Source organism: Grus americana, chromosome 9 (genome assembly GCF_028858705.1).
Source record: "Grus americana isolate bGruAme1 chromosome 9, bGruAme1.mat, whole genome shotgun sequence".
NCBI classification, from domain to species: domain Eukaryota; kingdom Metazoa; phylum Chordata; class Aves; order Gruiformes; family Gruidae; genus Grus; species Grus americana.
In genome coordinates this window covers 16,112,522-16,136,887 of record NC_072860.1, presented here as the reverse complement: position 1 = coordinate 16,136,887, position 24,366 = coordinate 16,112,522, and the positions used below count along the sequence as shown (strand labels likewise).

Sequence of the window (24,366 nt, the reverse complement as noted above, 5' to 3'; positions counted from 1 at the left end):
GGTACCAGGCAAAATCTGAATGAGAACACAGGTCTGGAGAAACCTTGTCCGTTCTGCTGAAGCACCTAGGAGTAAAGGGGCAGGCTGGGAGAAGCAGCTTTTGTAGGCAACGGTAGGTCAGTGGGGCCATCCCAAATACATTTGTAGAAGGAAGGAACCCATCCTTTTCTCCATTTCAATGGTCAGGAAGCCAAGGACCAGGGCAGTGCCCACTGAGCCCCTTCTCAGGGTACTCTTCTTCCCCACACCAAACCAGCAGCAAGGTCAGTTTATGCCCCTCCCTAATCAACCCTACACAAACTCTTTTTGCAGATGGCTCCTGGTCTTCTGTAGTATTTGGAAGTGCCCAGGGCTCCTGCCATGTTGCACAAGTACCACAGCACACAGGTCCTCTCACGCTGGTAACTCCAGCTGGAGCCTAATTTGGTGACAGCCAGTTGCTTGCTTTACTATAAGCCACTTAAAGCAATTTCGATGGAATAATTTTATTCCTTTTGTGAATAATTAAAGCACCCCAAACATGAAGCTGAATGCACTTGAATGCACTCTAGTAGCACGGAAACACAAACCTGTTTCCCACGAATGTTTCTGGAAGAGCAGCAGCCTCCTGGGCGCGTTGCTGAAAGCCTCGCTTGCCCTCTGTTGGGTGGCTGGGGAAGGATTTACCGCCTGGGTAATGAGTGCCGCTTACTGGACTTTGTGAAAGAGGGATGCAGTGTGATGGAGGCATCGAAACCAGAGCAGTCCTCGCTTGTTAGCTTCTCCAGCCACCTGATTAGAAGGTGACATTCAATGAAATTAAAGGCAGCAATTCTTTTAGAGCCAAGCAATTAATAAGCCGGGGACGGTAATGTTTTACGCAGCTTATAATGCAGACAACCTGTGGAGATGCAGACAACGTCCATGAAGGGGTCACTGAAGCAAATGCGGTGTGTAGGTGGGAAGGAAGTGATGGTTGATTTAATGCCCACTAGCAGGCTACGCAAGCTGAAGTGACAAACATAATCAAATCTCATGCTTCAGGGCATAAATTGAAGGGGTTGAGTAGTGGAAGCAGTTATATATATAAAAGGTCTGATCCTGAGAGGTGCTGATTACCTGCAATTCTTTCTACGTTCAGCCAGTGAAAGGACACTCAGGAATTGCTCGACTTCTCTGCTGGCGGAGTCTGTACTTGCTAATTTTCCTTATTAATAAATCCTGTAATATTTTAGCCTGCTGGCACAAACATTCATTTTGCTACAGTAACATTTATTTCCTTTCACACAAGAGTCAAACATTAAAGCTGCTTCTAAAATAAGATTTTATAGAGATAATTTGCAGTGGTGCTGGCAGAGAATTTGTCTCTCAAAATATGCTATAATTCTTTATCTAGCGAAGGTACTTATATAGCCTCATTATGAGACTATGTGAGCACTTCATAACCTTTAGTAGATTTATCTTTCCAGTTTCCTTCCTGAGCAGGGGAACTGGCACTAGCCCAGCTCTACAGGGGTGGGGGCTGCTCCACGAGGCAGGCTGTGGGCTTCCATTAGCCTTTTGGGGTACCTAAGATGGACCCAGCTGTCCACTTCGACTGTGAGCTCGCGGCTCCCCAGGCATGTGAGGCACAGCACTAGGTGAGACATTTACTTTCTGCCCCAAGGGGGGTCTGATTGCAGCCCCCAGCCCTTGCCACTGAGAGATCAGAGGTAGAGAGGTCAGGCAGGCTGAATCCAGCCTTCAGGGACCTGCCCGTGACAAACAAAGGAAATCTTTGCTTTCATCTGGAATGCAGCTAAGGGGGAAATTCGGCATCTTTCCTCAGTAATTTGAGAACTAGGCAGGCTAATACCTCCTAGGAATGGCTTAGCTAAACCTGATCCTGCTTAGGTATAAGGCAGTCTAAATGGCTTCTTGAAGTCTCTTTCCATCCTGTTTGCAGTGGTCACCGCAAAGAAAATGACATTCTTTATCATAATAAATTTCTGTAGTTAAGCATCAAATACCTAACTCCATAATTCATGTCTGTGGGGAATTGCCGTGTGGGTCTGGGCCATTCAAAGCCTGTAGGTCTGCAATGCTAGGGCAAGAGTAGCTGGAGACAGTCACCATGAAATTAAGAAGAGCTCAGATAAGCAAACTCACTTTTTTTTGTGCTCTGTAACCAGCTCCTGCCACTGCTACTCCCCCCATAATCCCTATCTCTTGCTTTCCCTTCCCTGGCCATAAATTTGCTGCCTTTTGCACTAGACAAATCTGATATGCTGTGCTAAATATTTTAAATGTGGCAAACGATCCTTCATCGCAGAGTGGCATGATTGCATTACAATGTATTAGAACAACATGACTTTGCCAGAGGGTGTTTGTTGGCACCATGCCGAGTCAAGGAGGCAGCCCAAGTTTCAGAAGTAACTATCAAGTCATTTATCAACATTTGGTCCTAAAACACACGGGGTTGCACCAGCTCAAGCAGCCTGAGAGAGATAAATCTGGAGGCTGAGCCAGAAACCCCAAATACAGACAGACCTCTGAGAGAGCTTCTCAAAATCCAGAGCCCTATCAAAATGTCAAGCTGAGCTCCTGTGACAGATTCAGCACATGCTTTTGGCATTTATTCTGTTGCATTTTGTCTCCCCTTTTATGTTTGGATTAAATACGTCCTGCTTTTCAGTCTCTTGGCCAACCTGTGGAAAGGGCTGATTTGACCTCACACTACTGTAGCATAATGGAAGATCTCCGGTGAACCAAGTGGAATCATAGAAAGCCAACGTGTGGTTTCTAGAGGTTGTTTTCCTTCATAATATCCTCATAGGATGGAGGCAACTCAGTTCCCCCAAGGCTGAACCCTGGGGCAGGAGAAGAGGACGTCTCCGCAGTCACGCAGGGGCTGGAGAATGGGCACTGAGGTGCTTCACTCGCTGGGGAAAAAGCAAAACCATAATTGTACAGCAGACAGGCGTGAAGAACAAGTGTGGGGGTGAGAGGGGTGAGCCTGGGAGGAGCTGCCAAACCACTTGGAAACAAGAAAGGCACGGATGTAATTTTTGAAGCATGGCATCACAAAGCCTCTCACCACAAACTCCAGATACAAGAAGTGAGAACAGAGGAATTTGGGTGGGTTCGGGGTGGGTCCTCCCTGTGGAGACACTGTTCGTGACCACCCAGAAAGCAGGCAATACCTCCTCTGGGAAGGGCTTAGTCTAACGACAGAATTAGCTTTATTCTTCTTGGAGGGACTGTTGTCTGTCCCAGCCTGCTGATGCTGCTGGCAGTACTCCAGGTCAGTTGCTGGGTGCTACACATTGTCATTATAGCCCAGTCCTCAAAAATCTGGGTGCTCCTGGAGAATGCTGAGGGTGGCTACCATGATGAACAGCACCCAACTTGACAACTTTTTGGCAGACCCCAGGGTGTATCAGTCAGTTGAGCTGCCTTCTGGGGTGGGTCAAGTAGACTGATGTGGTCTTGCCTGAGTGAGAAATTCAGGTCACGTGTTGGAAAGGGCTACCTGACCCAGGCAGTGCCCATGGCTACGTGTATCAGGCTGCTGAACGCCCCAGCACTGAGGAGAAGGTCTCTCACACCTCCAGTGTTAGCATGGCCAAGCCCCGGCTAGGCACCTTTGGGACACGTGGACACACAGGGCCAGCAGTGACATCAGCTGAAGGTACGGCTGGGGAAAGGTGGATGTGGCTTGCTTAAGCCCTCCAGTCCACGGTCTGAACATCCCCCCAAGATATCCAAGCTGGGCACCCCACTGTTGACCAGAAACACAGCACCCAGCTGCAGCCCAGCTCCCACTCAAGCCTGGCTGCCTCTGACTGGGCTATGGATGGGCCACAGGAAGCCCACCAGGGCCAGCGGGACCTTGCAGCAGGTAGGGAGAGGACTAACCGCAAAAGGCATCCGAGCTGCTGAGCGCGAAGATGGCCAGGGTGCGTCGGTGGAGGAGGCAGCTCCGCCGTTTCAGCCAGTACTGCAGGCAGCAGCAGATCCCACAGGACAAGAGCAAGGCCAGGAAAAACAACATCAGGAACCTGAGGCAGAGGCAGCAGTGGAGGAACAGTACCATCACCATCTGTGGGCAGCACCGACAGATGGCTGCATGTCTTCAAATTAACATATTCATTAACATCTTTTGCAAATAGCCGTTAAATGTTGCAGTTTCCCCATCACCGTACTGGACATGATCAAAGTCTCCAGAAACCAATGTCTCAGTGCTGAGTGCTGGCTGGAAATTCAAACATTTCTCCGTGAAATCGTTCATCGGTTTTGCCCAGCTCAGTTGTCAGCGTACAGTGAGGAGGATATGGATAAATGATTCCCATTAGTCAGTAAAGACAGAACACAGGGACAGCCCAGGAGCAATGCTCTCTAGCTATCAGTCTCTCTTAATGCCTTTCTCTCTATATATCCATCAAAGAACATTATTTGCCAGTTTTTCCCCTCTAAAACAGATCAGAAACTTACCACACATACCAGCTGCTCAAGTTTTCATCGCTCTGCCCAATGCACCTAACAAGGGAAAAATAAAAGGAACTTTCAGTGCAGCGTGAGGGGACCGGCTCCAACATGTCTGCCAACACAAAGAAAAGCATCATCAGAAAGTAGAGGATTGAGAAGTTTTCCTCCATCAAGGGAACACTATTAGAAGTTTCTCTGTGTAGATGGGAGCAGATGCAGACGATGTACGAAGCGGCATGCAAGTGTTTTGCCTCTCAACACTGGCACTCGCCACCAACATTTTTGCTGAAAACCCAAAAGGTTGCCAACCTCCCTTTCCTCTTTTGGAAGAAAAACTAAACGGCCCTTTCCTGGAAGCCCTTGTTCCTCTGCCGTGTCAGTGTGCCGGGCACAGCATCCCCAAAAGAGCCCAGGGTGAGAGCAGCCGCGGGTGAGAAAACGGAGAGCCACACTCACCTCTCGCCGAGCTCACAGTCCGACTCAGAGTCTGCTAACTGAAAACACACATGTAAATCAGAGAGGGCAGATACATGTTGCTTTTTTATAATTTACCAGTATAATTACTGATCTTAGAGGGGGAGGTTGGAGAGGAAGAGCCATACAGGTGCTGGCTCCTGCAGGGACGAGAACCAGCCCTCTCCCTAGAGACCGCAGGGCTGAGGTCTCGCCTCGGCGTGTCTCTGGTCTGAGCCAACCCATACCGAAAGCAGTGCACAACCTTGCAGAGAGCTCGCTAAATTCAACGGTTTGCAGATGAAAGCTAGGCCCAGGGGAAAGCATTTCTTTTGATGTGAAAGAGGGAAGGACAAGCGCAGGGAGACACAAGCAGGTGTCGGAAACCTGTTTACAGAACTGGGCTTTGCTATTCAGAAATATCTACTGAAAATGTCCCGTGACCAAATTCTTGGTCTGTAGTTCATTTTCCAGTAGCTAATTGTGAATGTAGCTGTAAATTGGAGCTGTTTTGACCAGATGTGTGCTCTACCCAGCATTTTCCTGTTTTTGGATAGTAGTGGTGCATCATTCCCAGAGTCAGGTTTCAGGTATTGCAAATATGTGAACCTGAAACTAGTTTTTCAGGTATATTTTCTACTCTCCACTCAAGCAAGTTTATTTTTACAAGCCTTGTTGATCTTAGTCTCAGTTTCAGATTATCTGGGCAAAAAGTAGCCGGAGTGGTTCATCAGTATGATTGAATCAAATTTAATACAATTTTTGGCTGACTCACATTAGGTGTGTTATAACACTTGCCCAACTTTGCTACAAAAAACTTCACATCAGGTATAGAATTGCAATAACACTGGGAAGCAGAATGAGCAAGATGGAAGAATTTAGATTTATTTCTTGGAGAAAACTATTAAAATGTAATCTGTAAATCATTACTTTACTTTGGATTTCCTTCTGCATATATCCAAAACACATGGAGATTTCTGATTTTCTTTGAGCCAATCCAGAAAGCTCTTTTCTGTATTATAAATATGTATCAAATATGTATAATTGAGAGATCTCACATTACATCTCTAATTAACAGGACTTCTTTGTAAGGACTTTGTTGTGCAAAGCTCGTATCACTGTAAACAGCAAGAAATCACCCCAAAGAATCTTTATAATGTGTCTGATCCTGTGCACATACTGCCTTTTGGTCCCTAGTTTCATCAGAGGTCTTTAGGTATCATAAGTCTTTCGTATAAAACATTAACGATGAAATTTCATGAGCGGTTGAAACCCAAATGAGGAATAGAGAAAAAGACAGAAGCTTCAACTCTTCCAGACGTGTCCTTTTAAAACTGAGCTAATTTGCCATGTCACACATGCACCCTGGTGCAGAATATTTTAATTTTTTTTTTTCACTTCAACTGATTATTAGAATAACAGGTCAAAACCAGACAGCTGATTGCTGTGATTACATGTACCCTGAGTATTCTTCATGGCTGAATGACAACCTCTGGACTCTCTTTTGTCATCCTTCAAACTATCTCAGCAGAGCTACCTTAGCGTAGTTAAACTGCAGCAAAGTGCATCTGCTCTGAGGCAGTAATCTATCAATGCAGCCAAACACCCACCCGTGCTGCTGAAGACCCATGCTCTTCCATTTCAACAGCCATAGAGATAATAAAGGATTAAGGCAGTCATGTTTTCTCTGCATTAATTAGGATTGTTGTGAACGTTAAATCCTCTCCAAATTCATCAGGTCCTCAGAAAAATTCTTCCCCCCCAAAATAAAAAGGGCTGATGACTAAATTATAGCAAAGTTGAAATCTTTCCCCCACAAAATCCCTAAAACCAGCTTGGTCCCAGTGAAGGGTTTGGTTACCTGGAAGAAGGTTAAACACAGAACTCCAGTTCCTGTGATCCACGAAGCGAGACACAAAGCTCCAGGTCTCCACATCACTAGCACGAGAAACGTGGGAAGAGCTTTGTTTGCAGCAGTGTTTTACCCTCTGTAATTTGGAGCTTTTAAAACTTCTCTGCACATTGTGCCTTCAGCCAGAGAACATATAACCCAATGGCTTCCTGCGCTTCAGAAATTACTGCTAGCCAGGGAACGAATTTGGGTTTGCATGGACACACTCAAACAGCTGCTAGAAGTTAAAGGAACACTAGTTTAAGGTCAGCACCTTGCAGTTGTTTCGGCATTTTCATAGCTGTTCACAAATTCCTGTTGCTGAAGCTTAGTTCCATATTAACCCACGGCTGTATTTAACAGGACCTACTACAAATAAAGAATCACTAGAGACTGTATTGTGAAGCCATGCTTTCATTACATGTTGCCCTCAGCTGCAATTCTGGCATTATAGAAAAAGCAGAGCTACCTCCAACCATCTCCTATGCACTGTGCCTACTACCTCAAACATGTGCACCATGGATGAAGGAAACCCTTCCCAGCCTGAGACAACCACCACTGGCACCTCTACTGCTGTTACGCAGCTGCCAGGGGTTGGTTTGCTAGGAAAATGCATCTGAAAAATCACACCCCCCCCAAGTGGTTGTCGTAAGAGATACAAAATTTCATTGCACGATATAAGGACCGGTCCGGATGACACAGTTAAACGGGGTGGAAGATGGTTTGCACCGTAGCTCTGATCACCGCAGAACGGACGATCCCAGTTTGTTCGGCAGTCAGTAATAGATTGTCACTGAAGTTTACAGCCCGCGGCTGAAATGCACCATTAACTACGGATCTTCCAGATTTAACACAAAGGGTGTTGCCATGAATATGTTTAGCCATCACTCCAGAAGTTAAGCATTATGTTGTGATGCCATTACTTCAGTAATGATTGACGAAGCTAAGCTGCTCTTGAGATACACCTCTGTGGCTTTGCTTCAACTAAAAGGTCAAGGAGTCTAACCAACTCTGATACACATACTCAAACCAGGTTTGTTATTTCTCGTTAAAGTTTTGCATAAACCCAGCCCAAACCCTGGTGTTCTCAAACATTTACTTTCAGCTCACTACTAAATAAAGGCGTCTGAAACCATGCCCTGTGAGAAAGCATCTCTCATAATGGTGCTAAGTGCACGTGCTACAAAATATACATATTTGGAACACGTTGGTGTCGTGGTTCAGACCAATCCTTTTCAATTTTGTTCAACAGCAAATTGCCAAACCAATTTCTTAGCTGTTTTCTTGAAAGAAAAAGCTCCTGCTTTGCACAGACTTGCTGGGAACGTTGTGACTCTTACAATTTCAGGCTTCAAAGAGATCATCCATCAGTGAACTAATTTCAGATTGCTTCCTCTCACAATTACTTCCCTCATGCCAGCACCCAGGGTACTTCCAACTTAGAGCTATGGAATGGATCATCCCCAGTATTTCAGGGGGCAGATACCACAATGAGCTCCTGGTACTGAGAAATAACATATAGCGTATGTTCTGGGTCTATTTCTAGAAGAAAAGGGGAAAAATTGAATTCTGCCATGCTCAGCTTCCTGGCCTTGAGGCAAACTTTGAAGTTTTCTGCTGGTTGGTCCCATACAGAGGTTTCAAGTGGTGGTGGCAATTTGTGGAGCCTGTCCCTGTATTCTTGGTAACGATGTCGAGAGGAGAGTTGGTTAAGAGGGGGTCCACGAACAGCCCTGCCTTTTGCTTCAGGCATGATCCCGACACTGAAAAGAGCTGCTGCTTCAGCAGGAAAACTCTCCCTGTGTGTGATCTGCTGAGCAGCTTTATGACATTCATGTGTTCAAGAGCCCCAGCACTTGCTCTGAGGCAGCCAGGACCTGACACCGAAAGCGCAGAGGAGCTCTGCACTGAAACCCACAGCAGGCTGCGACCCCTCCTGCCCACTCCCAGCCTACTGTGACACTGCTGCTTTCGGGGTTTTGCAATAGACTGACTCATCTTCTGGGTAGCTCTGTGTCCGAGGGTTACCTCCATCTGAGGGTTTTTTCCTGGGCTTTTTGCCATTCCCCCCGTGAGGAGATATATGCACACATACGCATATACATACATGAAAGGTAACCCCTGCTCCCTCTTCCTCATCCACTTACTGATGAAAAGTTTGGTATCTCTTGCCTCCTCAATCAATTATATCCACCTCATCAGTGGACTTGGGAGGCTGCTCTCCGGTGGATGTTAACTCATGGCCATTAGATTACAAATCTGTTATTTCCTTATCACCTTTTGTCGTTGCTAGGTGACAAATGCATCTCCCAGGCAGCAACGGGGACTACTGCAACATACAGCAATTTATGATTGTCCATTATCTCTTCGCTTAAAGTGCCTGGTCCTTTCGATGGGAGGAAGATGTGCAGTTCTAGGACCATCCAAAGGGTGACTTTTAGAGTTGCCACAGAAACCACCTCTGCTGGCCGGCTCTTGCTGGGCTTCGTGAGAGGGGATGCAAGGCTGGGAAACAGAGGGAACTTGGAAGAAGCTGATTTAACTTGTCAGGTCCAACAGGGTCAAGGTTGGATTAGGGGTCTGAATTTCAGGAACTGAGCTTGTTCTTGTATGTACGTGCACTAGCGTTGATGGCCTTTGCTGGCTTGAGTGTCATACAAATTTTTTCAGTCATGCTTTTGGTTTGAGCCAAAGTTCCAGGGAACACCCCAGGGACCTCTGGATTCTGGTGAGAGTGGGAGGGAATTTACCAGCAAACGGGAGCCTACATAGAGCCCCTGGCAGCTCATGACCACAGCTAGCAGTTTAAACCTGTTTAAAGCTCTTCCTTAGCTGCCTTCAGAGCATTTGGTGGCTGCTAGGGATGACTTTTGGGAAAGCAATTACCTTGCTAAGCTCTGACCAGCCTCCCAGTACAGTCCAGAATGGGACTGTGAAAGACTTTTTCAGAAAGAAAACAAGAAAGGAGAGCAGCAGGAGGAGAGACGGGACAGACACAGGGAAGGACATAGGTCAGGATGGAGAACACAGAGATGTGATGTGGAAGGGAGACAAGGAAGGGCAGGGCAGCCCTGCTCTATACATTAAGGTCAACTGACGAGTTAAGTGTCTGGTTTTCACATCACCACCACAATCAATTTTTCCTCCAGCCCAAATCTGTTGGGAGCTCTCCTCTCCCTACACGACTTCACCACCATGGCTGGCTCAGTCTTTGCTTTTGCAGCTGCACCCTCAGTATCTGGGCTCAGCCAGGCTGTGACCTTCCCTCCTGGCCTATCCTGGGAAGACTCAAGGCAGGTAAATTGAGTTTAGCCTAAGAGCAGGGTAACAGGGAGGACTGAGGAGCGAACATTGGCTCTCTGCAACAAGAGACCTAAAGCAGCTTCGATCTCATCTTTGCAAAATGAAAGCTGCAAGGAGCTGCTTGCTCCCTACAAACACACTGAGATGAATAAATCCAGTGCCAGAGAGAGCTATTTAAGCTAATGGCCAGTGCTGGCACAGGAACAAATGGGAGCAAACTGGCCATGAATAAATCGAGGCTGGAAATGCAAAGAAGGTTCATCCCATCCGGAGCAGTGAGGTTGTGCAGCAGCTTGTCCGTGGGAGGAGTGTGGGCATGAAACCAAATGGCTCCCGCGATGGAAGTCATCAAGCTCCCACAGGGGATGTAACCACTTCAGCAGGACTTGCTGCCCCAGGGAGTCCTTACCCACCCCATGGAAACCACCTCATTTGGTCCTTAGACCCTCAAACCCATCTGCATGTACAGGAGTCAGCAGAGACAGCCCCGGGCTTGCACGAGCAAGGAAGGATGAACTCTTTAAAACAAGCCTTGGTAGAGCTGGCACAGCCTGTTGTCTTTCAAAAGGAATGTAACCAGTTGCTGCTCACTGCTGAATACGGCCCTTTGTGAGCCTGTGTGGGGGACGTGCTGCACAGGGGGAAGGAAAGACTCTGGGCACCGAGTGCAAACAAGGATGACATTGTTCTGCTGCATCCTCCCCAGGAGCAAGGCTTTGCAGGTCACCCTCAGATCTGAGGCAACTGCAGCTACCTCCACTGCTTCAGATCAGCCAGAGCCATTTTGTTTGTCTTGGTGTATCAGTAGGGAAAATCCGATAGAGTACGGAGTCAGTGAAGCCTTTTGCCTGGCAGAAAGCTAAAGGAAAAGGAATCTCTATTTAGGTTAGTTATTTATAAAAGGGATTTCTCCTATATGCATGTGCATATCCCAGAGTGAGAACTGCAGAAAAAACTGTGTTCAATACATAGGTGTCCATGGAGTCCTCAAATCCTTAAATTACACATTAATGGGAAGTCAACGCTTTAAAACTAGCCAAAGTATAAAGTCCACTGAACCATTGTGAGAAATTGCTGTGAGCTGTCCAAATACTCCTGTTCCAAGACCCACAATGAACACCCGAAATAGATACTGCAACAACTAAAATATTGAGCACACATGAAAGGATTTAGGCAGGAGCTTTCTTGCTCTGGAATTCATGGGGGAAGGAACTTTGAGAAGTGCACCTTTCCAGTAAGCATCTTGTGTATGCCTACAACTCTGGTACTGACTCTGCTCACTCTCACCATTAAAAACAAAACAGTGTGCAGAGTTTTACAGAGAGCTGTGTTGTGGTGGGGTAACAGGAAGCTGAAATAATTTAGAAGAAAAATCATTTGTTTGGGTTCCCCCCACCCCAAGTTGAATTTTGTTTTGAAAACTTAAGTTAGATCCTAAAAAAATTGCCAAAATAACGGGATTTGGGCTAAGCCTATCAGTTGTTTGGTTTTGCAGGAGAATTCAGAGCTCAGAATTACATTTTAAGATCTACTGCACCTGAGGAATAAATGGTAGGTTGGCTTCTTTTATTTCTGACTTGGACATTAGGACTTGAGATAATTCCCAGCTCTGTCACTGACTTCCCACAATAGCCACAAACTTCTGTGTATTACAGCCCACCTGGAAAAAGGGTGCAAGAGACCTTTAATCTCACAAGCTCTCCAGATAGGTACTGTACCTCCCACAGAGCACGTCAGAAATCAGTTCAAAGGGCTGGGTAACCCTGGAGACTTGAGTAAGAGAAAAGCAGAATAAAGATTAAAACTGATAAAATTAAAAGCGGCTTGGATAAAAAGATGAAGTATACCAGAAATACAGTCAAAGTAATCACCAGCAGAAATTTTCCCCTTTGGTTTTTTAATATGAAATTGAAGCTGATTACAGCTACTTGAACCCTGAAGCCTGCTGCTGTTTCTTTGTGCTCAAACAGGTCCTCTTACTTTTAATCAGTTAAAATTGTATTTGTATTTTAATCATTAGAAATTATATTTGGGTTTTAATTCTTTTTCTTAATTTCTCTTCTTTTTTTGTTACTCTGTTGCCAGGAGCTAAAAAATTACAGTTAAAAAATTAAATGTCTTTTGTATTTTAATCCCTGTAATTTACTTAGCTGCTGGATGTACAAAGACAAAAGGAGAATAAATTGCTTGAAAGCAGATACAGGCTTCATTTTCCTCTGCCTTTGAGTTACTGATATCACATTGGACACCACATGGGAGGTTTTGGCTGAGAAATTAGCATGAGAATATCTGGCACATCCTGAAACACATTTTCAAGTGAATTTTCCAGGCAGAACCACTTAGCAGTGAATGCTGAAATACATCACACTGCCGGTCATTATCAGCTGGTACATGCACTGCTTAGCCAAGAAACCCCCCAGTCTGGGGATTAGCTCTGCAAGAGGGGCCGCATGGGCACAGGGACACACACACATCTTGGTGTCTCCTGCAACATCAAGCCCACAGGCACCAAAGGCTTGGTGTGCTGTGCCCCTAAGTGAAGACACATGCTGGCATTCAGCCTAAGGCTTCCCCAGATTTTCCAAATACCTAGTGACTGCTGCCACAGTCAATTGCTTATAGCCTTACCTTGCATCTTGAATTCTTGCCAGTTGCCCTTTATGGGCTTATTTTGAATTACTGGGGGCCTCAGGTGCAGCCTGCCCCCTGCCAAGCACCCCCCAGCCCACCCGGGCTCCAGGCAGGGAAGAGCAGTGATTTCTGACCCTCATTTCTTGCAGGCAGAGTCAGCTCAGGACAGGCTGCAGCCAAATGCCTGCACACCCAGAATTAGGGAGGGCTCACATCAGCACTTATGGATTCAAGAAACACAGCAACAGCGGGCTGCTCTCCAACATCCCTCTCATGACAGGTAAAAATTCAAATGCTCTGCCTGGGAACATGACCAGCTGATGCTCAGGGCAAGATGCTGTGTGCCCACCTGCTTTGTGCTCCCCAAGCATGCTGCAGCAGTGTCAGTGGGATCAGGGTAGGGATGAGATGATGAAGCTCCCCTGGGTTGCTCCCCCTCCACCTCTGCCCCCCCTCCAGAGCCTTGCAGCACAGCCCAGCTATCCTCCAGCCACCCAGCTCAGCTCACCTCCTCTCCAGGCTGGTGCCAGGGTGAGAAATGCTGGCTGGAAGACCAGATGGAGAGTTCATATCTTCCTCCCTGCTCTCCAGGAGTTTTCTGCATGTATAAAATAAACAGAGAGAGATGGAGGATTCTTCCAGGGCAGGCAGGGATTGCAAATAAGACCACGCAAGAGGCATGCTTAGCATAGCCTTTTCTCCCCCTCAACTTGCAAATCCCCCACCAGCTATACTGTTTCACTTAATCTCCCAGATTTAGATCTTCCCCCAGTAATATGTCTGAAGAACACACTTCTGTTTTTAAATTCAACACATTCAAACACCAAGGCTCAGCACACTTTTCTTTTAACCTGTCCCTTAAAACTTACCCTTTGGTTTCCCTACTGACTCCTGCTCCCTCAACTTCCCTCCAACAAAGCAGCATCTATCCTAGCAACATGAATCTTCCCAAGCTCATCTTCCCCCTCCCTGAAGATCTGGTTCAAATTCAGCAGAAAGCCTTAGCTTGCCCTGAAGCAGGTTTTTATAATCCCCCATCTCCCACAGGCCTTTGCAGCTCTGGAAGCAAAAGGTGCAAACACTTACACTTACAGCAGGTGAGGGTGGTTGGGTAGGACTTATTTATTAGGAGGGGAAAGCAACTTCTTTGGCTCTGGTAGTCATCTCCTAGAGCAAGCAAACTCTAACTGGTCATGTCTGTAAATGCATTTCCTGTATTTGCAGGGAGGGGGTTGTGCTGTAATAGCACTTAGATGTGTGGGGTGATAGGGGCTCTATAAATGTATGGCTCCCAATACATATAGGAGTCTGGATGTCAGAGAAGCAATGTTCTTTTCACTTCCACCTGGATGCTGATCAGCATTAGATATGGATCTATTTTTTAAACCTCCCCATTCTTACAAGGTATTACTCCTGCACCACCTCTTCCTGAGTCTCTCCAGTGTGCTACAGGCATTGATTACCCCCAGTCCTATGAGAGAAGAAGAAAACATTTAGCTTATGTTGACTCTTGGGATGCTGGGGCATAGTGTTTGAGTGACTGAACAGAATCTTCCAGGGATGCAGTGGCAGTGCTGGGGCTGGAACCCATGAGTGCTGAGGTTCAGCTCCATTAAGTATCATAGCTTGCACACCTAAAAGGTACGCCTGGAGAAGGCTTTCTAGAGGAACATCCCTGGAGCAACCGAGCAACACCAATACGAACGCTTTGCAGCTCAGGTGCCCACCTCATCTCCTGTGCACAGACCTTGTCTTCCTTGAGGTTCCCATCCATGCTCCCATGCTCTCCTTACCCTTGCAAGCTCTGGTGTCACGGACAGAAAGAATGGGCCTAATCCTGCAAGATGCAGAGTTCCTGCTGCCTGCAGGCAGAATGGGTGGTGCTGGGTCATCCTTGGGGTGAAACCCATGCAGTCTGCTCCTGCATGGGAGGATGTTGCACCAGAGACCCAACGCTGCACTGGCTACAGCCAGTGCTGAATGGAGCACAACCATCTGTGAATTTACTATTCCTTCTCAAATGCTAATTAGTTATTTACATAAAACTTTGGAACATTTTAATTAGTAGCGTTAATTTAGAATTCACAGAGAGAGAGCTATAAAAGTCTATTATATGGGACGCTTATTCAAATGAAGCTTGAAATGGCACATAGTGATGTACTCGCAAATCTCCTGCCAACACAGTGAGAAAAAAGAGAGGGTGGCCAGGCTTTGGGTGAGGCAGCAGGGAGATTGGCATTTCTGCTGCACTGGGTAAAGCTGGGAAGCTGGTCCTGGTTAGGGAGGTGGTCCTTTTCTACTCGAGGTCTCAGCTTGACAGCCCCAGACTCTTATTGTCCCAGTGCCAATTCTCTCCTCAGGGGAGAATTAACACTTCTCTTTTCTACTGGTCGGCTATTTTTCCTAAACTTGTACGAAGTAACTATCATGTTTGAGTTGATTTGAGATCATTCAAATCAGACTAAAAATGGTCAGGAGTTTGTGGATCCCCGGGAATGAGATGGCTGGACATCAGTACATCAGTCATATGATCATGCCGCCCTGTTTCTTTAGGAGATTAGGTGATGCAAACAAATGCACCTCCAGTATGGGCTTCCAGGTGGGCTATAAGCTGCCCTTGGACTGCTTCACAAGCCTTTGCCGTTCAGCTCAAGCCCTGGCATGGGCACCACAAGGCAGCAAACCTGCCTCCTGCTCTGTGCAGGCTGTGACATCATGCCCAGACATCGTTCCTCTGCCATCCCACCTGCAGCTACTGCCTGCACTGGCAATAAAGGCAAAGTGTGCTGGTCCTGTCTCAGTTGGACCTTTATTCTCAAGGCAGGTGGAGAAGGACTTTCTTTCACCAAGTTTTTCCTTTCCTCAGCACTAAATTCGATTAAAGCAAAGCTGCCTGTATGTGGCTAGACTGATAACTCTGTAAATCCATCTGTCTCAAGTTGTTACAGAATCTAAATTACACCATCACCATTAATCCCAAGATAGAGAAATGCCCAAACAGCTATATAAAATACGAGACACTCTGCCCTAAGATTTCATCTGGCAGGGAAAATTGTTTTCTATATAAAATACAGCACACGTTACCTCTTGAGGTTAAAGACTTGATTCAATAAATCTAGAATTACTCCAAGTATACTTTTACTTGGAAACTATCTTCTTTGAAGGAACGTAAGTTCCAGCATCACACCCAGTTGTGATAGAGCTGCTATCTGCCTGAAGAACTTGAGGACAGCATGGAGTGAGGGAAACACAATACTATATCCAACACATTACAAAGAGAATTCACGGGTGGTGACATTAAAAGTGAGAGGGACCCACAAACTCTTCTCTGCTCGATGACAAAACACCTGTTCTCTTAGGGCTCTCAAGAAGTCTAGGAATATTTTTATGTCATTTTCTAAAAATCGACAGAACATTAGGAACATTATGCTGAAGCAGATCCACTCCACTAAAATCCAAGGGTCAGTTGGGTTTCCTGTACTTCTTTGATGACCCATAGTCTGGTGTTTTGCAGGCTGTTGGGCAAATAATGCTAGAAGGACCATGTTTTCAAACCAGAAAGAAGGTTTTGGCTGCGTAGACACCAAGGGCATCTATTCCTCTGCACAGATACTGGAAAATGTAAGTCATTGTTTATAGCAGGGAAAGATCACAGAGGACTGTCATGAGAGGCAAGAGATGACTATCAGGAGCAAATGACCTGCTCATTAGTCTGTGGTTACCCTTGCAGAATAAGAAACGGGGATAAGTTCTGCTACAAAACCTGTTACGAAGGGGAGTGGAGAATGTGTTATAAAGCTCAGCTCTATGTTGTCTGGGAAAGCAGGTGGACCACTTAACCTAGGGATGGAATAGTTCACCCGGAGATGGAATAACTAGCCTGGAGGTGGCTGCTTCCATCTCTAATGTCTTTGGCTTAGGGGGAAAGGATTGGGGCATAGCTCAAGCCTGTGCAATCCCATGGGAGCAGATGTGTTGATTTGATGGAGGCCAGCCTGGGTTTGTAGTTTCAGTCTTTATCAAAGATGAAGAGCCTGAAGATACTTTGAGAATCATTGCCACCATCAAGGTAAATTGGAAATATTCTCTGGGCAAGAATTTGCTTGATAGCAACAACAGAAGGAAATGAAGCTAGAAGGAAGGCACTGCCAGCCAACTGGCAGGTAGTTCATGGGTGTCAAATCCTTTAATCCAACCTTTTAAAGCCCATCAAAAGATTTTACAGCCGGTATATAAATGCCTTGTGAAATACAAGGCTGCTGAAAATTATTGAGGACAAGAGCCAAGCACAATTCAGAAAGAAATTGGACATCACCATGGAAAAGGAGAATTTGCAGAACAATAAAGTATTTTTTTGAAAGCCTTTCCATTTTGATGCACAAACTAGATTCACACTAACAGAGCTGCAGAAGAAACATAACTCATAATTACTCTCTTACTTTCCTCTGGCCGTAGTGGGTGCCAGGACACCAGAACTGTGCTCAGCAGAGCAATCCCTATTTCCAGTTTTGGGTTCTTGCTGTTTATTCAGAGCTCGCCCATTGACCCATCTTCCTGTCACAAACTGATTAAATGCACATGTCAGAAGGACTGACTGCAACAGAAAGCAATCAGTGAAAAGGAAAAGGGAACTGGAGGGTATAAAACAAGTAGCTTTTTACTAGCAACTTCACTGTAAAGGAGCTGGAATTCATGGCGGGGCAGTGGCATGCATCAGGATAGTCCAGAGGGAAGCCATGGAAATGGTTGGGGAGCTCAGCCCGGAAAAAGCACCTGCAGCCTTGTGTTGGCCTGAGCGTTGATCCCCGTCTCCAGGTATATAAAGGCAGGCTCCCAGGGTGGGCTCGGAAAGGTAGGCACAGCATCACCTCACTGTGCACATGATGCCCACCCCAAACCTCATTCTTACCACCCCACCCCTCACTGGTCTGCCCCAGCATTGCCCAACATGAAAGCCTACACAGAGGACCAGCTCATAGGAGGCAGGGACACACACCTGGCCCTCCAGCGGAAGGAGCAGACCCTCTCTCATCACCAAAAAATGAATAGGCTTGGTCTCAATGTCTTCCACGTGCTGGATTCAAACTGTGCTTTTAATTAAACTAGGGAGGAAAAGGCAGAGGAGGAATGATAAAACAGGGTTTGGGGTGTGGAGGTTGTGGTTTTGTTTTGTTTATAAGTCCGGTATCTTGTGAACAGAGACGTGGAACAGCATGTCAGAAACCAGTGCTGAAGAGCGTTGGTCCATAGCATCAGCACCGGGGGCATTAGGAGACGATGCCCCAGTGCCCAACGGCTGGCCAGTGCCTCGAGCAGCAGCCTTGCCATCTCCCAGGCTGGGCAGGTCTCCCCAGGGCTGCATCAAGGGTGAGAGGAAGTGCTTTAACAAAGGGGTAGATCTTTCCTAACCAGCTGGGAAGGGTGAGTGGATCTAACTTTACACTTCGTCAGAAAACAGTTTCGCAAAGCTTGTGTACTCAGGTAATGAAGAATTGCACTTGGCAGACAGCAAATGCACATCACATCCCGTAAATCTTTCCTAAAAGGGCATCACAAATTAATCTCTCTGCTGGAGTTCTTCATTTTTTTAGAGCATCATTTATCAATTTAATTTAACATTGCTTCAGTTGCTAAGGAGCCATGATTGGAAACCTCCACCAAACAGGTTTGAATGCTGTTGCCTGGTCATCTAATTGGAAAATATTCAAAAAACCAAGCTGAAGTTTCTCCTCTCCAGCCTTGCTGCACAGAAAGACATTGAAAAGTTTCCTGTTAGATATAATAACACTGTTTATTAGTCAAGACTTGTAATTGTTGGAGAGAATAGCAAAATCACAAAAGGTTCAGTAAAAGTGACTTGCAAATTAATCTCATTACGCTTGAAATTGAACTGCTTTCCATGCTCCTGGCAGAGATACCTCAAGGATACTGAAATTGCCTGTGCCTCTATTGCATTTCCTATCATGATCCTTCTGCTTTACACAGTAATGCAGTAATTCTCCATCAGGCCAGTGATGAGAAGGGGGATATTTACTTAGTGATGTGTGAAATGATGAATAACGCTTCAGGAAATTTTTTTGGGGAGAGGGCGGTGAGGGGAGGACTTTATTACATTATTGGGTTACCATTAGCTCCAGAAATCCAGAAATTTTGCACATCTTTCAAATAAGAAGCATCAAATTGGGGAAAAAAAGAAAGGTTCAATGCTGGTTCAAATTTCTGCACACCCAAAAATGTACCTTCATTTCAATTAAATCTTGACCTGTTTTAAATCAAAAGAGCCCTCTGTGTCTTGCTGTTTCAGAAGACTGGCATTGCTAGCGGGATGCTGAAATCTCAGGTCCCGGCTCACCAGGGGGTGATGGAGGCTTTCCTCCAGGCAGCGTGCAGGCAGGTCTGCCTCCATGGACTGCCTCCCACGTGTGTCCAAGTGCCTCTTCTCATTGCCACCACTGCAGGTGAGGGCTAGAGCTGACACAAGGAGTGAAACAACTTACCTGGTGTCGTACAGCACGTCTCAGGTGTACCAGCAACTGGCACCACGAGAATGAATCAGGCCCCCCAGCTCCCAGCCCGTGCCCGGCAGAGGCTGAGGCGTCGCACTGAAGCCCACTGTGGGGTCACAAAAAGGGACCTGAACCTTCACTGAAAGGAACAAGATGGAAAGACGGGCCAGTAATTTTTCTAGATGAGTATTTTCAAAGAAAAAGATAGAGCAATGTTTTGAGTAAGCTTCTGTGACATAAATAATAAATAAGCAATATAATATCTATATACAGACGTACACACATATACACATGCATTATGAAGAGCTCTTCTTTATTCATTAATTCCCTTGAGACTTAGAAAATCACAGCTGAAAACAATCGTTTGTACACAGAGATAGATAGACAGAATTTTCTGGTTTTTACCAAGACGATACTTTTGGAAAAAAACACCCCAAATTAACATGGGCCATACTCAATAATTTTGTCTAAAAAAATAAAGAAAGAGATATTTTTAAGGAATAAGGAAATAAAAAAGCTGATTGATTTCTATATTTGCAATTTTGTAACTTTTGATTTTATAACACTATTCTTAAGACCTGACCAATTCAACCATTGCATAAGGCTTCTAAAAATTGTGTATTGCACTGGCAGTGGCTCAGTGTGAAATGGAAGCAGGGGGTACTCACCAGAAAAAAAGGCAAAACTCCCCAAATTTAAGTGGTCTTAGACAAATGCTTCCACTTTTCTGATTCATCTTCAAAGCCAAAAAATTCCCAGTTCTCCCAGGCATACTCGTGTGTCTGACAACGGGGCAGGTGGGCCATGAGCCAGCAGCTCTGCTTGCTCCTGCCATTCCCTGCTCTCACCACCAGCAACGGTGGACACAGGCAGCTCCACCTCTGCCCCAGCACTTCCACCTTCAAACCACAAGGCATGAATCCTTGAGCAATAATATTTTATCTGATATGCATAGTCTGCTGAGTGTATAAAAATCGGGAAGAGCAGAATAATGTCTACCAGCAGAATGAGTTTGATGATACTGCTTGATTTAAAATTAAATAAATAAATGAAAAAAATTTAAATGTTGTCCTTGGGTCTGGGAGGATGAGATGCTCCCTAACACTTGAAGTGATGTTCAGTCAATATTTTCTGCATTTTTCCTGGCCTTTTGCAGCATCCCCCTGACTTTATTTCTGATCTTAAACACTGAAGATTTAATCAATCATTGCTCCCCCTGCTCTTGGAATCAAAGCAGTTCAAAGCACTTGTACTTACTGAATGTCATTAGGTCACAGTGATGAAGTAGCTTGCTTGTATCCTTCATCCTGCTTATTACAAGGCAGCATAAGACAGACCTGTCTCTGCCCAATAGCACTTTACCAAGTAAAGCCCTGGACACTGCACCAAACACAATAATGGGTGGAGGAAAGGATAGACCTTCCATATTTCTCTAGGCTAATCTTAAAGGTTAATGGAAAGAGGAAAACAGTTTTCTTGTGAGTATTTTCTCTGCGTATTAAACCTTCTTTCTTGTGTTGAATGCAAGGCTGGGTGTTCCTTATTTTGTTACAAAAACTAGCAGTAGTTAATTTTATCCACGGTGCCGCCAAATTTTATCTACCTCATGCCTGGAGAGTTGTTTCAGATGAGATGACAGATGTTACCAGCAATAAGAAAAGCACATGCCCTTTGGATATATAACTGAAATGCAAAGGACTCACCTGACTGCTTCCAGAAGTAGCACACTTGGCTACAGCGGGACAGAAGAATGGAGAGCTGCTCCCTGGGGACTTGCAACATCTCCTTTCCTCTGCAGGCAGGCACGGAGGAGACCTGCGGGATTCACCAGCTCTGTTACACTGGGTGCACATGCTGCTGCTTTAGGCAAGTCTCTAGCAATCCACCTTGCCTGGGTTTTCACTATCTAGAACAAGCCCCAGCGAGGACTTGTGCGATGGTTGTTCCAGAGACCCCATTCCACGGAACCACAAAACTTCACGGTGCCAAACACTCCCTTGTTAGGGCTCATCAGGAGTTAAACTAGTGATAATATCTCTCATAAATACCTTCAGGAATGACAAAACTTTACTCTGCATTGCAGTTATTGAGTTGTTGCCTGTGCCTCGCTGTTTGTACGTACACGCTGAATATTTTGAACAAATAAATCTTCAATTTCAGACTCTTCCCTTCAGGATATTCCCTAGTGACAATTTGAGCTTCACATTGAAAGAAACTGATTCTTCATTTAACAAATGCAATGTTTGCCAGAATGGCATATTAAGAAACGAAACTCTCTGTCCCTCTACCACCAGGCAGGACCTGGCTTTGCCAGCCCGCAGAAGGGACCATGCTGCTGCTCAGCCATCAGTGCATCATGCAGAACCCCCCCTCCCCGAGCCCTCCTCGCTGCGCATTCCTCCTCTGCATCACCAACAAATACGTCCACAGTCAACATTTCTGAGGTAGCCATGGCCCTTGGGGACTGGAACTGGGATGCACAGAGCAGAGGTGTCTGCTCAGAGTCACTTAAGAGTCCAAACCACACAAATTCTTTCACAAGCTGATGCATCATCTCCGAGCTGTTTTGCCACAAACATTTGGAACGTTTCTTTTGCTTGGGCAAGTAATCAAATAATTGTTACCCTCTCTATATGTAAAAGAGCACTCAAGCTTGTCCTTAATTTGTAGGATAGTATTTAAGGTTAAACTCATGTTTAAACAACAAGCAATATTTTTTCCTTTAATTAAGATTTATACAGGTTCCCATCTGTAGACTAAGCAATGAAGTCCTAATGAGCAGAGAGCCTAATTATGATCATTCTGTAATTGAAATAATGGCGTGCCTCAGAATAAGACTATTATGTTGCCAGATAATGGACTAATGAGCTCCAGAGAAGGACTAACAAAGGTCTGGAAAAGACTCTTGCTGTTCTTGTGAGGACATGCCTACTTGCAAACACCTCCATGTAGTATTCAAACGTATAATGTGATATATAGCATGACATGTCCAAAGATGTATATCAAGGTGTTGGTAATGGATGAAGTTCAAGGGCATTCCTAAAAGCAACAGAATTAATAATGCAAGGTAGAAGAAAATAAGCCAGAGAAGGCTGCATGAAGTGATGTAGGAGACAGATTAAAAGTATTATACTTTTGGGGAGTCGACACTGTGAAAACAATCAACATCCGCCACAATATTGGTCCCATCGGCTGAAACCAGCTCGCTCCACACTCTGATTGATGAAATACACTTGAATCCAATATTTTTTCTTGCCTAAATGACCAGCTCTAATCATGAGCTCCACACATTGCCGCTTTCTTTATCGTTCAGCTGGTCAGGAAAGAAAAGATAATTACAGAATGTTTGTTTAGTAATTGTCTGGTTTTATTTTGGATTTTGCTTCTGGTGCTAACGAATGTGACTCCATTATGTCATTTATCATGTGAACAGTCAGGTTGAGGAACATTTTAAATCAGGAACTATTTTGGTTTGCATGAGAAATAACCCCACAGAACAACTGACAGCATGTGTGAGCAGAAAAAGTCCATGCCTGAAAATGATAGGTTAGGTGATTTCACCGGATAAAAACCTTAAGGAAATCTCTTTTCACCAGTAAAGTGGAGCGTTCTTTGGGAAGCGAAGATTTGCAGCCCCATATTTATCCTCACGAGGAAGTCCAGACTGCAAGTTATTGAACTGGCTTGCTAGGAGACGTTTGTTTTCTGTTACCTTTTCTACTATCACCCATTGCAAGGGAGAATTTCTATTTAGATCTGGAACATGCTAAAAATTATACTCTAAACCTGACTTAAGTACAGATGAAATAGGTTGTAATTATATCTCATATGTGGCAAGAGCAGGAAAGTGAAGCTAAGGGGAGGCACCAGCTAGACATTACGCACGTATACATGTGGAAAGTGATGGGGAGTCACAGCTCTTGTCCAAACAGCTCCCTCCCCATAAGCCCACATTTGCATCAGAAACATTAAATTCCCCATATTATACTGTAGCATCAGGTACTCGACTTTTTCCTGACTTACTCTGGCCCAACGCAATGCACTTCTACGTTGGGGTGGGATCTCACATGTATTCACTGTCTTACGGACAGCTGTCATTCTTGGTGAACCCGAACATGGTGATTTGGGCTCAGCTGAGAGAAAAGCGGCTGGGAGCACACAGCCACATAGGAATCAACTGGAAATTTCCTCCAAGGGTATTTTCAACCTCAGAATAATTTGCTAACTGATTGCACAACTGTGGGTTGAGAAACTTGTTTGAAGTGCTTGGTCAAAGAAAAAATATCCATTTAATAGGGTGCACTCCCAGTAACAGTGGAACAGAAGTTGTTTGACAATACTTTGGGTAATATCTTGAAGACTGTAGCTGACTAATAATAGCAGTGCCTTTTTTCCAGAAATATGAAAGTCATAAAAATGATGGTTTAGAGGACCAAAACTATTTATAAACTGAAGAAGAATTCAGTGAAGAGTTTTGACTAAAAAGGAGTAGAGGGGAGAATTTTAATGTGCTTGAAATAGAAATGAAATCTTAAAGAAAAAAAAATGCAAATTTAAAGTATTTTAAATGGTTTTTAAAAAAGTTGAGTGGCTCAAACATAAAAGGACACCTTTTGTTTCAGATCAGATGAAGAATTTGTGTTTACCAGGATGAGCAACCTTGCTTTGAAACGTCCTCTAACTTCAGCCTTCTGAGGATGGGCAGAAGACTTCAGTTCACCCAGGATCTTTCATCCATGCTATACACAGAGAAATAATAATACAGAGAAATTTAACTGAAAAAATAATAAAAGTTTCCAGGAGCATTGACTTCCATCACAGGGTTTATCGTTCATTTCTTTTTGGCCGATTACTCTTTTCAGAAGTTTCTCTGGCATATTATGAAGACTAAGTGTTAAACCTGGGAGGTCGTTTAACTTGCAGCCTGTCAAGCACATCTTTACATCGCTGGTTAACGACTTGTGAACTTCATTGTCAAATGCTGCTTTGCGACTTTGCATCTCCCAGTTGATGGCTCTCTGCCATGAGCCGAGCAACTGCTGGGGTTCGAGGGTGCCTCTCGCCCTTGTGAAATTCAAGTTCATTCTTTTTCTGCTCCCCTCGCTTTCTCCCTGCAAATTTATGACTTGCTAACAA

The 24,366-nt window shown here is 45.1% G+C and overlaps 2 protein-coding genes across 2 annotated transcripts in view; one reads left to right on the top strand and one right to left on the bottom strand.

The window, feature by feature from the left end:
- CLDN16 (claudin 16) overlaps nt 1-23,938 on the top strand; it is a 36,230-nt gene extending 12,292 nt beyond the window's left edge. The window contains exon 5 of the mRNA XM_054835948.1: nt 23,853-23,938. Within this exon, the coding sequence (XP_054691923.1) occupies nt 23,853-23,884 (32 nt within the window). The 3' untranslated portion in view covers nt 23,885-23,938. The remainder of the gene's footprint in view (nt 1-23,852) is intronic.
- Nucleotides 936-7,154, bottom strand: TMEM207 (transmembrane protein 207). Its single transcript, XM_054835949.1, has 5 exons — nt 6,761-7,154; nt 4,903-4,940; nt 4,453-4,497; nt 3,877-4,019; nt 936-2,900 (listed from the first exon to the last, which is right to left on the bottom strand). The coding sequence occupies exons 1-5, from the start codon at nt 6,833-6,835 to the stop codon at nt 2,761-2,763; spliced, it is 441 nt and encodes a 146-aa protein (XP_054691924.1). The 5' UTR covers nt 6,836-7,154; the 3' UTR covers nt 936-2,760.
- Nucleotides 23,939-24,366: the final 428 nt, after the last annotated feature.

Coding starts and splice junctions, on each gene's coding strand:
- TMEM207 (XM_054835949.1), bottom strand. CDS start 6,835: ATGTGGAGACCTGGAGCTTTGTGTCTCGCTTCGTGGATCACAGGAACT. Junction 4,941..6,760: donor TGTGTTTAACCTTCTTCCAG/GTAACCAAACCC, acceptor GTGTGTTTTCAG/TTAGCAGACTCTGAGTCGGA. Junction 2,901..3,876: donor CAGCTCGGATGCCTTTTGCG/GTTAGTCCTCTC, acceptor CTTTTTCCCCAG/CGAGTGAAGCACCTCAGTGC.